Source organism: Schistocerca piceifrons, chromosome 2, assembly GCF_021461385.2.
Source record: "Schistocerca piceifrons isolate TAMUIC-IGC-003096 chromosome 2, iqSchPice1.1, whole genome shotgun sequence".
Classification (NCBI taxonomy): domain Eukaryota; kingdom Metazoa; phylum Arthropoda; class Insecta; order Orthoptera; family Acrididae; genus Schistocerca; species Schistocerca piceifrons.
In genome coordinates this window covers 652,598,678-652,616,616 of record NC_060139.1, presented here as the reverse complement: position 1 = coordinate 652,616,616, position 17,939 = coordinate 652,598,678, and the positions used below count along the sequence as shown (strand labels likewise).

The following is a 17,939-nucleotide window of genomic DNA, read 5'->3' as shown; positions in this document are numbered from 1 at the left end:
TGGGGGAGGAGGCTCTGCGGTGTCTCTGTCGCAAAGTGACACTTCTTTGCTTATTCTCTTTGGCTTTTCATTCTGTCTTTGTTCGTTCGCACCATGTTCGACATCCACTTCTGTATTTGCTCTGTTCAGTGCTGAAATAAATGTTAATTTTTACTATAAAAGTGTGTTATTACATTCTACACCATGTAACACCAACAGTGTGTAGGTCATAACAATATATAGTGTGATTATAATTAAATTTAAACTTTCAAACTGCTGTAAAATAACACCACTGGTCAGAATAACAACAAATTGCAATGGAATATCATCGGAGATGGGGAAAAACGTAAGGCAGAAGAAAAATAAATAGTTACAAAATTTAGCAATAGATGGCGCTGTAAGCATCATATTTTAATAGTGGTCGACTACAAATGACACATGAATCATACAACAATGCCTAAGTGTACATCTTACATAAAAAAACTGTACTACTCAGTGTGCATGGGTGTACAGGTGTGATACTATTAGTTATGAAAGCCCATCCAGCACAACAAGGTCATATCACATCAGATTGGAAAAATCCATTTTTAATTGTCTTGAGGCTGAAAACTGCATAAAAACCATCAATCACAATGGTTGTTAATTGTTGTGAGGCCAAAAATCACATAAAAATCATCAATCACATTGGCTTTTGATTTTCTTGAGGCCAAAAACCGCAGAAAAAGCATCAATCCAAATCAAATTGGATTATTAATTTCTGTGTGACTGGCAGTAAACATGTGCAATATGCTGTCCACCATTTACTGCAACAAGTTGAAATCGAGAAGCAGCATATTCCATGACTGACTGAAGAGTTTCCGGGGTGACATTCAAAATGTGTTACACAATTTGTGACTTCAATGTAGCTAAGTTTGCAAACAGTCCCACAGCCAGAAGTCACATGGATTAAGATCAGGAGATTGGGATGGCCAGGCTGTAGGGAAATGGTGGCTGATAATTCTACCATTTCTGAAATGACACTTCAGCAGCTGCTTAACTGGATTTGCAATGTGTGGAGGTGCACCATCTTGCATAAAAATTACCCCATCCACACATCCACGCTGTTGGAGACCTGGAAAGATGTGGTTGTGCAAAAGCCACTCATAGCGCTTACCATGGTGGTACAGGTAACAGGACCGGAAGCACCTGTCTCTTCGAAAAAAATATGGCCTTATGATAAATGATGCCATAAACCCTCACCACACAGTGACATTTTCAGGATGAAGTGGTACTGGTTGATTTGCGTGTGGGTTTTCCGATACTCATATTCAACAATTCTGTGTATTGACATATCCTGTCAGATGGAAGTGGGTTTCATATGTCCAGAAAATCTTCCACAGCCAATCATTTTCCACTTCCATGTGAGCAAGAAATTCTGAAGCAAAGGTCTCTGTTGCCGGAAGGTCAACAGGAAGCAACTTGTGCACATAGGTAATTTTGAATGGATAGCAAAGAAGGATGTTTCATAGGATTTTATGAACTGTGCTCACAGGTATGTCCAATGTTCATGGAATTCTTTGTGCACTATGTTTGCACACCACCGCTCATCTCCTTCTGCACTGCTGTGCCCACTGCTTCCACTGATGTTGAATCATTTCATTTCCTCCCACTACCAGGTTGCACACCAAAAGAACCCATCTTTTCGAATATCCGAATCTTTTTCTCCAGACCCATGGCAGTCATTGGACCAAGGCCTTTTTCAAACTCTTCAGTGTCCAGAACTTCTGCAGAGCAATGTGTGTGCACAGTCATCATTCTTGTAATACAGCTTTACAAGCAGAGTGTGATCATGCACTGAGACAGTCATGGCGAATGTCGCAGATGCAAAAAGAAGGAAAGCCGTGTAGCCAACATGTTTATTCCAACTTCAATGGGTCGTACGCATGACAGGTGTTATCATTAACATATTCTGACACATACAGTGCCATATATTGATCAATTTTCATACTATTTGTTTTCTTCTACCATACGTTTTCCCCCTTCTCTGATAATATTCCGTTGTAATTGGACGTCATTCTGACCAGTGGTGTTATTTCTATAGCGTTTTGAAAGTTTAACTTTAATTATAATCACCCTGTAGTTTTTGTTAGTGTAAATGTTGATACATTCTAAATGTTCTTCTGCACAGTAGGATCAGTGGAAAATGATGAAACAGTGAGTGAATGAATGAATGAGAATCAGAGTAAGTATATATATATTTTTAGATTATGCACCACTGTATTTTCAAATAACATTAAATAACAGACATTTAGTTTCACAAAAAGGAAATCCTTCTTTACCAACTTTCATTTAGATAACAGAGATGTATACACCTGCATAAAAAACTCTTTTGGAAGTCTTTCACAATACACAGGAATCATCGTAATTTGCAACAATTTTCTTTATTATATGCACATATTGGTACAGATTTGTTACCATTCATTACAATTCACATTCACAGATAAATGGAGCCTTGGCACCACATGGATAATCATTTAATCTACCTTCATGGTCAATACTTCCACAGTCTTCATTATTCTGGTAATTGTCAGGCTGTCCACCAGCCCATTTTGTGTAGCCTGTTGTATGAAGTGGTTCATCTACAAGAGAAATTTTTTTTATATAAAATAATGAACATCACCAACACTCAGTACTTTCCTTTGATTAATGTTTCAGTAACATGAGTATGTCATACAGCAAAATATTCTGAATAATAAAATGAAACATGAAAACAACTGATATGGCACTGTGCAGATCATGTTAAACAAGGTGTTAGAACTCGGCTAATATAGTTACTGTGTGTTTACTTTTAGTGGTGTTCAATATTCAGATAAGTTCATCATTGAGCACATCAATCCTACGTTCATGTCCCTTAAAATTTGGGAAGATAATTTTTTTTAAATATATCAAATTTTGTAGAGCTGCAATCCAAAATGGTAAGTTCACTGCCTGTATTGGAAGTTAATTTGGTTGTCTATGATCAGTTTTTGTAACACATAATAAAAATCTGAAAATAATACAATCAGTATTACAAATAGAGCTGATCATTACTTCCATAAAATGAACCAAAAAGTAATTCTAAGTTTGGAACATAAATTGGAATAAAAATTTACAGATACCTGTGAAAAGTTTATTTTTCAAAGGGTAAAAAATTTAGCTGGAAATGCAAAAACAAATGAAGAAACAATGAAATGTTACAAGTCTGAGGTTGCTATTAATATTGTGTACAACATAATTAATATACCAAATGAATGGCAAGGGTTTCAATGTACTTCCCTGGAGCATGCCTGAAGTTACTTCTATTTCTGTCAATGACTCTCCATGCGAGATAACATACTGTGTCCTCCCTACCAAGAAATTCTTAATCTAGTTACAAATGTCATCTGATACCTCATATGAGCATAGTTTTGTTAATAAATGTGAGTGTGGTAATTGGACAAATGTTGTTTGGAAGTCACAAAATACTGCATGCATCTGACTGCCTTGCTTCATTGATTTCAGAATGTCATCTGAGAAATGCGCAAGTTGTGTTTTCTGTGAGTGAAGGTTTTGGAATTATAGCTAGTTTGCATGATTGAGTCACTCTGTTTGAGATACCTCATTATGTTTGAGCTCAGAATACATGGATACTGTGAATCTGCAAAATGTGCATGACAAATTTTGAGCTGTCACCATGAACTGTTTGGATGTAAATCACTTGTAATAGTGAGACATGTTGTCTTGAGAAAGAAGCATTTCTGACTACAGCTGTTGTGTTAGTGGGTCAGTAGTGTTTTTGGCCCATATGACGTATGAAAAAATGTTCATATTTTCTTTTATTCATATGTGAGTTTCAAAGGAATTTCAGGAAATGCATGCAACTTCTATAATAGAAAGTTACATAGAGGTGACAAAAGTCATGTTCTGTCTCCTAATATGATGCCAGACCTCCTTTTGCCCAATATAGTGCAGCAACTTGACATGGCATGGACTCAAAAAGTCATTGAAAGTCCCCTGCAGAAATATTGAGCCATATTGCCTCTATAACAGCCCATAATTGCGAAAGTGTTGCAGGTGCAAGATTTTGAGCATGAACTGACCTTTCACTTGTGTCCGATAATTATTAGATGGGATTCATGTATGGCAATGTGGGTGGCCAAAATATTCTCTCAAATTGTCCAGAATGTTCTTCAAACTCATCACAAACAATTTTGGCCCAGTGAAATGGAGCATTGTCATCTATAAAAATTCTATCATTGTTTGGGAACATGAAGTCCAAGGATATCTACAAATGCACGAAGTTACTGAACACAAATGAGAACCCAGTGCATTCCATGTAAGCACAGCACACACCATTATGGAGCCACCACTAGCTTGCACAGTGCCTTGTTGACAACATGGGTCCATTGCTTCATGTGGTCTGCTTCAGACTTGAACCATGCCATCAGTTCTTACCAACTGAAATCAGGACTCATCTGATCAGGCTACAGTTTTCCAGTTATTTAGGTCCAACTGATATGGTCATGAGCCCAGGAGAGGTGCTGCAGGCAATGTCATGCTGTTAGCAAAGATGCTCATATTATTGTGTTGTTGGCATAGCTCATTAAGGCCAAATTTCACCACACTGCCCTAACTGATACATTTGTCATACATCACACATTGATTGTTGCTTGTCTTTTAGCACTGACAGCTTTATGCAAACACTGCTGCTCTCCGTCATTAAGTGGAGGCCATTGGCCACTGATCATCCACGGTGAGAGGTAAAGCCTGAAATTTGGTATCCTCAGCACACCCTTGACACTGTGGATCTCAGAATATTGAATTACATAACAATTTCCAAAATTAAATGTCCCATGTGTCTAGCTCGAACTACCATTCCACGTACAGAGTCTGTTAATTCCCACCGGGCAGCCATAATCATCTCAGAAACCTTTTCACCTGAATCATGTGAGAACAAATGTCATCTTTGCCAGTGCATTGTCATTTTATACTTTAATGTTCACAGTACTATGACCATTTGTATATTTGCATATCACCATGCCATGGCTTTTGTCAGATCAGTGTATTCTGAATATTTCAAGGAACTATTTTCATTTAGAACTCTAAACATGACTCAAGACTCTTTAAGTAACACTGCTATACAGTAAATGAAGATCTACTAAATTAGTGATGGACTGCATGTGGAAAGTCATTCAGTCCTTCCCCATGCATGACTGGAATGAAAATAAATCTCTATTCCTGGCATAATAAAATGTACCCTCTGGCACTAATTGTACCATTACATGCAGAACATACAACATAAAAGTATCCAGATATACAGGATGTTTATTTAATGTGCCCCATATTATTACAGGAGAAAGTACTAGTCAAAACTACAAAAACATCTGTCAAAGACAAATACTTGTTGAGAAATGGTCCACTTTACTTGTGTCATAAATGGTTGGTTGTTCCAGAGTGGTGAAGGCTGTTTTCTATTGATACTCATTGTTTACTAACTATGCTTGACTCTGTACTTGGTTCTCTGACTGTGATGATGTCAGATGCACTGCTCACATCTGCCTCCTACCTCAGCATTTGGTATCCATTGTCTTGACGTTGTGCTTACATAAGACCGTGATTAGTGATTCTGTGGTGGGTAATAAGTGGGATTTGTATGCAACAAGATAATAAATTATGACAATAAAAAAGTATAGAGAGATACAGATCTTTAAGCAATCATGGAAGCTGGGCATCAGATTCCCTTTAGCAGCAGTGTGTGGGCAGAAATGTGGTTGATGACTCTTAAATCTCTACACTTTACTGCACAAATGATCAGGTGCTATTTATGTCACCTGTGCTATTGGGGAAGGTTACCCTGTGAAAAAGTTACGGTTGTGTCTCTTACTCTTCACTGAGCTCAATGAAGCACCACCCCCTTCTCTATGCCTAACACAAACCCTTAAAGAGCAATGCTTTTGTTGAAGAAGTCAAATAGGGCAGTCTACTTATTTATCTGACCATAATCCCTTATGCGTCTAGTTATAGGGATATTTAAAGGGATTGGTACATTCTGCCTCCATCTATGATGTGCACAAATACAGGGTCATGCATCCGAAGCACTTGACTACATATGAGGGCAGATAGGTGCGTTCACATGAGCTCATGATTGTTTGAGATGGAGGTTTGAGAAATAATAATGAGTGATAAGTACAATGAGCACATCTTGTACTGTCAACAGACTATTGGCTATCAAAAGACAGAGTAGCCCATAATTCAATGAGTATTTATTTCAAGGACTTTTTTGTTATTTTGATCATTACTGTCTCCTCTAAAGATATGGGACACATTAAAAAAGAAGACCTATGTTGACATAAATTCTAGGTATGGTGCGGACACATTTTCACTCATGGTATCCAAAAACAATAAGTAACCAAACCAATAATGAAAGATTAAATCATTTGAAATGAAGAAATCAGTATTACTTATTTCTGTCCAACATGGTTTCAAATAAGATATTGCTTTAGTAAAGGAGAAACAAAACAAGAAAAGAGGGAAAGATGGGTGAAAAAGGAAGTAGGAAATGCAAGTTCAATTTCATTATGCAACACTTTCCTGTTGATGCAGTAGATACTTTTAGCAGTTGGAATCTTGGAGTTCCATTTGCATATTGATATAGTACCTAATTAGCAGTTAATAGCATGACATTCTGATTGTAACTTGTATGTAATTCAGATTTACTAACTCTGTACTAACGCATTAACTTGATATTAATCATTATAATAATCACATCTGTTTGTCATAAGCTATTGGAGAGATATAATTTGAACCTTTTAATATGATACTGCTACACCACTATCACCAGATCAACAAGAAAACTTTAGGAAGTATATTTTGTTGTGGGACATTAGTAGATATCACCAAGATGTTTTCCCAAGTTACCTTTGTTTCTCTGTTACATACTTTTGCATTTTTGTCATTATTTATTGGTATGACAACATATTTTTATCATTATTTATTGGTATGACATCCAAAGAAAGATTGCAGCTGTGTTTCTGACAGGGAAAACGTGTGACATCTCTTTCCTTCACAGGCCGTACCCTATCACATGATATATTACGGCATGCACCTAAGGCAGATTGCCACAAAGGCTCATCCTCCCACAACCTCTAGCTACATTGCCTCTTCTGCTGACAGCTATAATATTACACACGAACATATGAAAAAATGTATATATAAAAGTAGCAGTTTACCAAATATTGTGATGTATTCTCCCTCTTTGTTTTCATCATTGAAACCAATAAATGCCCATGAATCAAGTTGTTTGTGTTTTGAAAACAACTGTTTGGCAATATTTGCTTCAGTATCTGAATTTAAAATAGCCAGATGTGCTCCTTCAGTAACACAGATCCTTCTTGCATCACTCCAGGTCTCCTTAGTGGTATGAAATTTGTAATAACCAACACCAGCAAAAAGCTCATATCCAGGACCAGGTTTTGGTGGTGGAACTGTTAAAATAAAAGAAATACAAATTTATGTAATTGGGTTTTTATATCAGTAAGATTCTTTTGTTTCATGTTTATTCATTTTTCATTTTATTGCATGAGCTGATTTTGTGTCTTCTTATAATCCAGTGAAACTCATCTCTGTCTTTTACTATGTCTCTGATTTAGATAGTTTTATCCTAAGAGTTTGAAAATAGTAATATCTACACTAAAGAAATATTAAATCCAAGTAATCATTTGTCAATCTTTAACTGATACAGAAATATTTTCAGCAGCTAATATAGGAGTTAGCACATCATTTTACAAACTACTTTTTGATGTGTCATACTTAATATGTTCATATTGACTCAAACTCATTTTGGCATCCTCATAAGGCTAGAGAGATGATTGTCACACATACTTAGTAGGTACAAGGTTTGAAGTAACACATGATGTTAAAAATAGAAGCCAAGTAAATTTCAGTATTTGATTACTCTTTGCTGAATGAAATATTGTACATAACAAGTTGGTTTAAGGGATGCTAATTCTTGTCAAACCTGTGGATCTAAGTTGAAAGTGGCAGGAGAGCCAATTCTCTGGATGTTGTGTTATACTTGAGGAAGCCAGTAAAACAAACCCCTGTATAGTTTCTGTTTTTTCTTTTAAGGATTTCCCAACAAGATACAATAAGGCGGACAGCTCGTACAAAATTTGGTGACATAGAGTATAAAAATTTCTATTCTCTAAAGCGCATGGCCATTACAGTTATCAGGCCAATGTACAATATTTTTAAGATAATATTTTTATAGTATTACTTCAGAATGCTCATGAATTAATTCCTTCATTTCTGTGACTCAATATTAAAGTGATTCAATCACTCAGGTGTTTATTCATTCATTCATTATGTTCCCTAGATCCAGTCATTATGGGCAACCTTGAGGGATGCGGAATGACAAAAAGAATACATAAATAGCTAAAACTGAAACTTGAACACAATGATTTAGCACTACATTGGTCTGCAGCATATGAGCTTAAACAATTTAGATTTAACATAGTAAAATTGCCACTAAAATATCAAATTGAAAACAACAACAAACAAATGAACTGCTTCTTCAGGAGGTGCATTACATAGCTATCTTATAATCTCTGAATTTAAATAACCTAACACAATTTTATAATTATCTTCTGAATATTAGAGATTCCCAATTTCTAGCTTGATGCTTAATACCACATACTGAACCCTGCATTAAGAGACAAAGTACAGATTTAGATAGTTCAGGATGAAATAAGAACAATATGGAAAAGATAGACTGATGTTCACCACTTAGAGGAGGTGATAAGTCACAGACATGCATAATGAAAAAGACAAGAAATATTTTGGCGTATGGTCAAAGTCCTTTGTAAGTAGAAAACACACACACACATCCACACAAGCACAATTCACACACATACATGGCCCCTGTTGTCTACAGGTACTAAGGGCTGACTGCAACTGTATCTGAGGTAAACAGAAATTTTACATTCCACTTTGCTTGGGTATGTAGTGGGGGTAAGGAAGAGGCATGGGGTGTAGAGGAAGAGGAATAGCAGAATAGGGATGGGGGGAGTCACTAGCACTGGCTGCAAGGATGTTATGGAGTCATGATAGAATTTACATATCAGATCAGTAGGCTGTGCTGGGAGAGGGGGCAGAGAGGAGAGGGGGTGAAAGGGGAGAGGAGGGAAGTAGAGAAGGAAAAAGGGTTATGTAGGTGTGTGGGCATAATAGAACGCATGTGTAGTACTTGAATTGGGCGGGGAGGGGGGAGAGCATAGGCATTTAAAGGAAAGGGACTAGTGGAGTTTGGAACTTGGCTCTTTTGGGAACAAAGGATATTTTGCAGGGCGAGTTCTCACTTTTCCCACCTGTACAATTCAGAAAAGCTGACTTTGGTGGGAAGAATTCAGATGGCACAGGCTGTGAAGCAGTCACTGAAGTGAAGTACATTGCACTGAGCAGCATGCTCAGTAACTGGGTTGTCCAGCTGTCTCTTGGCTAGTTGGGAGGTGCTGTTCATTCAGACAGACAGCCTGTTATCTGTCATAGGACAGATCTTGCATCAGAGTCTATTGCAGGGATATGATCCCTCCCTACTCCATCCCTGTTCTGAAGCCCATATCTCATAGCTGATATCCCCAAAGTAGATGAAACTGCAAGACCTGTCCCATATATCCTCCCACGTCTCCTATACCAGTTCTGTCACAGGCATCTCCTACCCCATCAAAGTAAGGGCTGCCTGAGAGAGCAGCTATGTGATTTAGCAACTTAGCTGCAACTGCTGTGCTGCATTCCATGTGGCTAACAAGCTGTCTGTCTGAATGAATGACTGTCACCAAACTGTGCCAAGAGACAGGTGGCCCACCCATTTACTAAGCATGCTAACCAACATGATATGCATCACTTCAATGACTACTTCACAACCTCTGCCATCTGGACTCTTCTCACCAACACCAGTGTTTTTAAACTGCACATGTGGGAACTTTATCTGTAACATATCCTTTCTTCCCATAATACCTCATTTCCAAACCCTTGCTAGCTCCTGTCCTTAACCTTCCTATCCCCTTCCCTGTTTTTATTCCTGATTCCAGTACTACAGGCATCTTCTACCCTCCAACACACCTACATAGTAATGTTCCCTCCTCAATGTCTCTCCTCTCCCCTTTCCCCCTTCCCTTCCCCTCTCATGTCACTGCACAACCCCACAAGTAGCACTAGCATTTTTCCCCATCCCTAACGTGCTATTCTTCCACCTCTCTGCTCCACAGCTCTTCTGTATTCTCACTACATATCCCAACGAAAATTGCTCTGTACCTCTGATGTGATTGTGTGGATGCTAGCACCCACAGACATGTGTGTGAGTTGTGGTTGTGTGAATGTGTGAGAGTTTTCTATTTCTTATGAGAGGAATGTGTCCAGAAGCTGAAATATTTCTAGCATTCTTTTCATTGTGCCTATCTTTATCTCAGTGCCTCCTCTATGTTGTGGGTAGCGATCTATCCTTTCCATACAGAATTTATAGATTTAAATACATATCTAGGCTATGCCCTGGTGTGGTTCAGTTTGGGCTCTTGATTAGTATGCTGGTACCATCAGCAGGCATTTTGAATGGTTTTAATGAGAGTGGTAAATCAGTTATGCCAATCAGGAATAACCAAAGCTTGTAAGCCTCCAAATTTTTGCTCCCCCATACTGAGGTAAATTTATTGAATATGATTCTTTCATGAATTTAACAGTCTGTCAATGATGAGATCACTGGAGACAGTGAATGAGCTTAAAGTGGACAAGGAACGGGAAGGATATTGATTATTATTTTAAAATAAATCATTTCCTTAATTGATTTAGGACACTACAGAAAAATGGGCTTGACTGCCACTGCTCCTATAAGTGTCTAGTGTTTAACCACCAAAGTTACCACTTCATGAAAAGTGAATTGAGAAGCAAGTAAAAAATTAGGTTCAGAAAAATTTTAACTATTTGCTATTGTAACCCACATTGTCAAAATTTCTTTTAAATGACTGGAATTCATGTAAGGAATCTATAATAAAAGAAACATGGACAAAAAATTTCTGGTTTCCAGCAACCTAATAACTTCTCTTATCTGCTTAATCGTTGCTTATTTGAAACAAATGGTGATGCAACCAGTGTGTAATGGAATAAATCTAATGGAAACGAATTTGCTTATTTATTAAAATGTCCAGTGACATAGTGACAACTGAATTTATTATTAAATAAGTCTCTGTTTGTTACACAGCTGTTATCTTTGAATTCAATTTCAATCATATCCCTGTTTTCATCTGTTCATTGTTTAACAATGCTGTGGTTGTTTTTGCTTTATTAGTGGAATGTTTTACTTTTATGTATAGTTTGTGTATGTGTGTTTTTTTATATATAGTGAGGGACAATTTTACAGTACTGTTGATGATAGAATTTGGTACTAGACTTCTAATTGTCTGCAGAATTAGCTAGCTTTTTCGATACTAGGCACAAGATACATTAATTCACTATGCTATCCATCCATTGCCCTTGATTCTGTTTAATTTTGTTCTTAATTGGTCTAAGGAATACCAAGGATCATGGCACAACAGGATTATGCCAGAGTTAATGATTTCACCTTGCATTTAGGGCTGTACTGAGGCCATGGTGAGATAGGCCTCCACCAAGGGCACAGGCACAGAGGTGATGGAAAAAAAAAGAAGATTTATGAATTACTCAGGATATATACATTTGTTCTCCTACACCTCCTATAATTCACCTTCCTATCTTCTGCCTCTGAGAAGAAGCCCTTTCCTCAGCCTGAGATGTAAATGCACACTTTTGTGACATTTCATCCAAGTAGCATAATAAAGAAATCACTCCCAAAGAGGTATCACATGGGTTATGTGTCAACAGTGTACATAGTTTGATACAGCTGTCACCTACACAGCTAGCTCATGTTCAACAGTAGAGTATTTGCTGCTATTTCACTAGGTATCACAGGATATCAAAGGGTGGGGAGCAGAAGCTGAAACAGATGTGCTATTTGAGAGAAGGCTTCTGATTTTTTTCCAGTTTCTGCTAACAAGGACTGGAGTGAAGCTGTTTAAGCTGGGCTGCTTCAAAGTTTTTAATAAAAGAGTAAATGAAATGGTAAACAGATTTCAAATGTAACATACCATTTCATCTCACTTTAATTTACTGTAAAGGATGCCTTAGATGAGAGGTCTGTACCTTATTTTGCAAAATTCAAAATTAATGCAGATTTTGCTGATAAGAATACCATAACAGAAATATTGATACAGCTGAGTTAGGTAATGAAATACCATAGCAGAAATATTGATACTGCTGAACTAGTTAATGATGCACCAGCTTCTAAATTCTAGTACAAAGAGCACATGAAACACAGATACAGCTTCCCATTTGGATGTTTTGTATAAATTTTTTTTATAAGTGTGGGATATGAGATGATTATTCAAACATCAAAATAGCTTTGAGGGTATTTATGATAATTCTAGTGATGGTAGCACACAGTTTCAGCAAATTAACTACTTAAGATCAATATGGTAACTACTTAAGATCAAGATGGTCAAATTCAGTTATCCTGTCAACAGAATATAGTAGAGATGCTATATTTGACTTCAGTACCATAATCAACAAGCTTACTTTGCTCAAAGCAAGGAAACAGAAAGTAACATTACATTAAAAACTCAGTTCTTGGAGAGGAATGTGTTTTGAACACTAAATTATAGCCATTTTTCTTTTCATTTGAATTAATAATTTATGCACATTAATAATTCCTGTGAAGCAAATAAAATCTATTCTTTATTATTTATCACACTGCAGTACTGTAGCTGCCATAAGAAATAAGATATAGATTTGTTTACCTTTCAATTTTTTTTAGAAATTTTATATGATTTGTAATATTTACTACAATGAAAAATTATTTATCCTGTGTGATATTATTCACTTATATAGCTCATTTAAGTAACGTATTTCAGTAATGCATCATTTTTACAGACCTTGCCTTACAAATTACAAAATTTGCTAAAAATTTGTAGAAATTTTCAGTAAGAGTGAGGGGGGGGGGGGGGGGGGGGAGGCATACAGGTAGCTATGGCAGTCCTGCCAAGCATGTTAGATCACCTTGGTACAGCCCTGCTTTCATTATCTGTGCAGACACTATTGTTGATTTTCTGTCAGATAGTTCTTGAAGGACACAGTGCAACAGCCATTAGCAGTTGGTTTTTAGACCAAACAACCTGTAATGATTTAGATGTACAATGTTTTATCTGACCATAATGATCAAATATTAACAGTAAAATACACTGACCAGTTAGTTACAGACAATAAGAGAAATACTCTATCACCAAATCATAAACAATGATTCAATTGTGGAGTTTAGAGAGAAATTATAGGAAGAACCTTGGGAAGAGTTTTGCAGAGTAAGTAGTATACCTGGAAAATTTAACACCTTAACTTATCTGTACAGCAATTTGAGTTTTACTTTCCCCTGATACTGAACAGAAGGAGGGATAAAGGAGGGATCATTTCTGAATAAGTATGATGTCCCAAGATCAGAGAGCTCATCTTAATCCAGTAACCAACTGCAGTCAAGAGTTGAAACACCACTGCCACACAGGCCATTTGAATCCTTCCACCTCCTATTAGTTTACTTGGAATCCAGACATGGGAACTTGCTGTCTCTAACATATCCCCCATTTCACACCCTCCTGGACTTAGGCTCTATTAACAACCTCACTTCCGTTTTTCAGTAATTTAAATTCATTACTTATTCAATTAATTTATTTTTACTTTCATGTACCTCTCTCTCTCTCTTTTTATTAATGGTCTTCTCCCTCTTTTTCCCTTTTTCACATGCTTCTTAATTGATTTATTCATCCTACATTTCATTTCCCTCCCTCTTTAATCCACATTTATTTCTCACCTTGTCCCACCTCTCATCTCTAAAAAAGGTGCTTATGAATGTACAGTCTTTGGCCTCCTACTCTCTCTCCCAGATTTCTTCCTATTTATCTTTGCCCCTCAACCTTGAGTCACAGTGTGCCATTTGCCCCCCCCCCCCCCCCCCCCCCACCCACACCTTCCACCACCTCTCCCAACCCCTTCCCAACCCGTTCACAGCATTCACTAATGAACTTCACTTTCCTCCTAGAAGTAAGAACATTTAAGCTTCAGAAGGTAGGATCAGTGTTTTCTACTTCATGTTTTTCTTTTAGAAACACAAGAATTTACACCTCCTGAAAGTAAGTGATACCAACAGCCTTGCCGCAGTGGCAACACTGGTTCCCATCAGATCACCCAAGATAAGCATTGTCGGGCTGGGCTAGCACTTGGATGGGTGACCATCCGGTCTGCCAAGAACTGTTGGCAAGTGGGGTGCACTCAGCCCTTGTGAGGCAAATTGAGGAGCTACTTGATTGAGAAGTAGCAGCTCCATTCTCGTAAGCTGACATACAAGCAGTACAGCAGTGTGCTGACCACATGCCCCTCCATATCCGCATTAAGTGATGACTGTGGGTTGAGGATGACACAATGGCTGGTCGGTACCATTAGCGCCTTCCAAGGCCTGTCCAAACACAGTTTAGTTTAGTTTAGAAAGTAAGTGATGGCCAGCCACTCTCCTTGTAATAACAAATTGTTTAACTAACCATGAGTATCATATAATGGTAGCATATAATGGCAAAAAATATGTTACCCAACTAGGTTTAATCATAAAAGAAAAATACTAACAGATTTTAACCATAAAAATTATAGACATAGCTTCATCAATCTAAAATAGGTAGGGGTATATGGAAGATGATACCAAATCATTAGCCAAACTGCAATGATACTTTACAACCAACATCTGTGATCACACTTGTATAGTCCTGATTGAATGATCCTATGAAGTATTCAAAATCATCTATGAGCAAATAGTAAAAACAAGTTGCAGTTTCCTCCTGCAGGCTTCACTCTGCCAGTATCATGCATTTATTAAGTTGGATCATATCTAATACACTACATTTGCATACATATAAAACTAAGAGATCGTCATCTATGTGGAACATCTTATAATAATATCAATAATAAGATACTTTATGTAGGAACTAACACGCTTAAATTTAATTTTGGTTTGTATGACTGCTGGAAAAATTTTGAAAATAACAATGGACACATTTTTTGACCAAATTAATAGTCAAGAAGTATTTATACTCGCTATCTCAATATACAGTATTGATTGTGTGATCTGCTTCCATGATTGAAAAAAAGTGATACATTATTCACAACAAATTTCACCAAGGAATGAATACATTGAGAAGATATACTTAGGATGCTCATTTCTTTGAATGGGTTCATGATGACGCTCTTGAATTCACATCACAAATGAGTCATATTACATACCTTAGAGCTGAGAATCACAGAGCAGGACAAATTTGGAATCAAATAACAGAATGCTCTTTTTAATGTAATTGAATACATAAAAAATCTACTCACCAAGCAGTGGCAGAACACACACATATAAAAGAAGATTATATTTTTTATATGTGCATGTTCTACCACCACTTGGTAAGTAGATATTTTATCTATCCAGTCACATTATAATATTCTTTTTTGTTGGACACAAAAGTGACACAGTAACCACCACAATAAAAAAAGCAAAGATACATTTTCATAGTGTCACAGAACATGGCTACAGGCTAATACCAAAGAGTTATAAGCTGGTGACAGCACTGGACTGGGAAATGCTGGGTGGGTGGATTGGGCAGATCTTACAACTGGGCCTTCCACACGGATATGATCCCTGTGGCAAAGGGGTTGGATTGGAAGTGGCCTTGGGATGGACTAGGATATTGTGGAAGTTGGGTGGATGATGGTACACCACTTTAGGAGGGGTGGGAAGAATCTTCGGTAGGATGTCCCTCACATCAGGGCACGAGCAAAGCCCTGACAAAGGATGTGGTTCTGCTGTTCCAGTCTGGTGTGATATTGTGTAACAAAGGGGGCACTCCTTTGTAGCTGGTTCTTGGGTGTGGTTGGAGGATTGGGGATGTGTGTAGAAGTGCAGGGAAGAGCAGCACATTTCATATTATTGAGAAATAGTAGAGAGAGTGTCATGCACATGATAGAGGAGCTGGGGGTGGACATCATTAAAACAAAGGCAGGATCTTCTCACAAAATTTCAATCATGACCTTTCTCCTCCAAATACAAAAATATTTTGTTGATGCCAGCCTACATAGGGAGAAATGATCACAATAAAATAAAGGAAATCAGAGCTTGCAAAGAAAGATACATTTGTTCGTTTTTTTTATGTGTGTGTGTGTATGTGTGTGTGTGTGTGTGTGCTATTTGAGTAGAATAACAGTGAATTATTGTGAAAATGGTTCAACGAACCCTTTCCCAGGCATTTAAGTGTGATTTTCAGAGTAACCATGTGGATGTAGATGTAGATGTACATAGAAATAGCATGAGAGATCTGTCTGCAGACTGGATCTGAGGATAGTGTCTGTCTGTGAAGGCTCTGGTGAAACCTTCAGTATACTGGCTAACAGAGTTCTTGTCACTGTATATATGCCATCCCCAATCGGCCAGACTGTAAGTGAGGCTGTCATCCCTTCAACACCCAAAAATCCTTCTCACACAGTCTGGCCACCCAGGAATGGTGTATCTACAGTGACAAGAACCGCATGCCCATTATACTGAAGGTCTAACCAAGGCCTTCAAAGACAGGCTCTACCCCTTGATCTAATACGCAAACAGTTCTCCCATGCCTTTTCCCCACACACCCCAATCCTTTCACCATTCCCAAGATACAGCTACAAAGGAGTTCCCCCTTCATCACACAATAATATGCTGCACTGGAACAACTGAACCACATTTGTTGTCAGGGCTTTGATTACTAATCATCACACCATAAATTATGAATGTCCTACCTAAGTTCCTTTCTACCCATCCTACAGTGGTGCACTGTCTCCCACTCAACCTTAACATCATCTTAGTCCCAGCCCTTTTGCCACAAGGATCATGTTCCTGTGGCAGATCCAATTGCACAACCTGCCCAGTCCACTCTCCCAGCACTTCTGATTCCAGTCCTGTCACAGGCATGTCCTACCCCATCAGGGTCCAGACCACCTATGAAAGCAGCTATGTCATGTACCAGTTCTGCTACAATCATTGAACAACTTTTTATACTGGTGTGGCTACCAACCAGCTGTCCACCAGGGTGAATAGCCATTGCCAAACTGTGTCCCAGAGCATAGTAGACCACCCTGTTCTACAACATACAGATTAACATAACATGGTTGAGTTCAATGACTGCTCCACAACCTAGGCCATGTGGATCCTCCCCTCAACAAGCAGATTTTCTGAACTGTGCAGATGAGAGTTATTCTGACAAACATTCTCTGCTCCTGAAATTATCATGACCTCAACCTACAGTAACCTTCTGTCACCATATCCTCCACCAAACAGCTTCCACACCCTCTGTCTTATCACCTTGTCCCTATTCATGTCCTCTGACCCTCATTTAGTGCTGCCCTCTGCCAATGCTCCAGCCCATCTTTCCTCTCCCTGAACCTCCCTTTTACCATTCCCTGTTTGCAACCCTCACAACCCACAGCTTCTCAACACAGCACCTGGTGGCATTGTTGTCATGCCTCCATTTAGTCCCTGCATGCTCCTCCAGACAGCATTCTGCTCTCCCTCCTCCTGTACACTGGTTACATACACATGACAGATGCATTCTAGTCTGAGCTGCTGGAGATGGTGGTCATGTTTGCTTGAGGTGTGCTTGCTTATGAGAATGAATGTGTGTGCATTTATGTGTGTGTGTGTGTGTGTGTGTGTGTGTGTGTGTGTGTGTGTGTGTGTGTGTGCATTTGTTTTCTTTCCTAAAGGAGGCTTTTCTCAAAAGCTAAATGTGTAACAGTCTTTTTGCCAGTCTTTGTCTGCCACTCATTGTGTCATCTTTAGAGTGAGTAGTAATCTA

General features: G+C 38.1%; 1 protein-coding gene and 1 pseudogene across 2 annotated transcripts in view; one reads left to right on the top strand and one right to left on the bottom strand.

Moving 5' to 3' along the window:
- Positions 1 to 2,380: 2,380 nt before the first annotated feature.
- Positions 2,381 to 17,939, bottom strand: part of LOC124777386 (hemolymph lipopolysaccharide-binding protein-like) — a 72,445-nt gene continuing 56,886 nt past the window's right edge. For both annotated transcript variants that reach the window (XM_047252776.1, XM_047252777.1), the window contains 2 exons: positions 7,206 to 7,460; positions 2,381 to 2,597 (listed from right to left, as the gene is read on the bottom strand). In XM_047252776.1, the coding sequence (XP_047108732.1) occupies positions 2,440 to 2,597; positions 7,206 to 7,460 (413 nt within the window). In that variant the 3' untranslated portion in view covers positions 2,381 to 2,439. The remainder of the gene's footprint in view (positions 2,598 to 7,205; positions 7,461 to 17,939) is intronic.
- Positions 14,226 to 14,343, top strand: LOC124778389 (annotated as a pseudogene).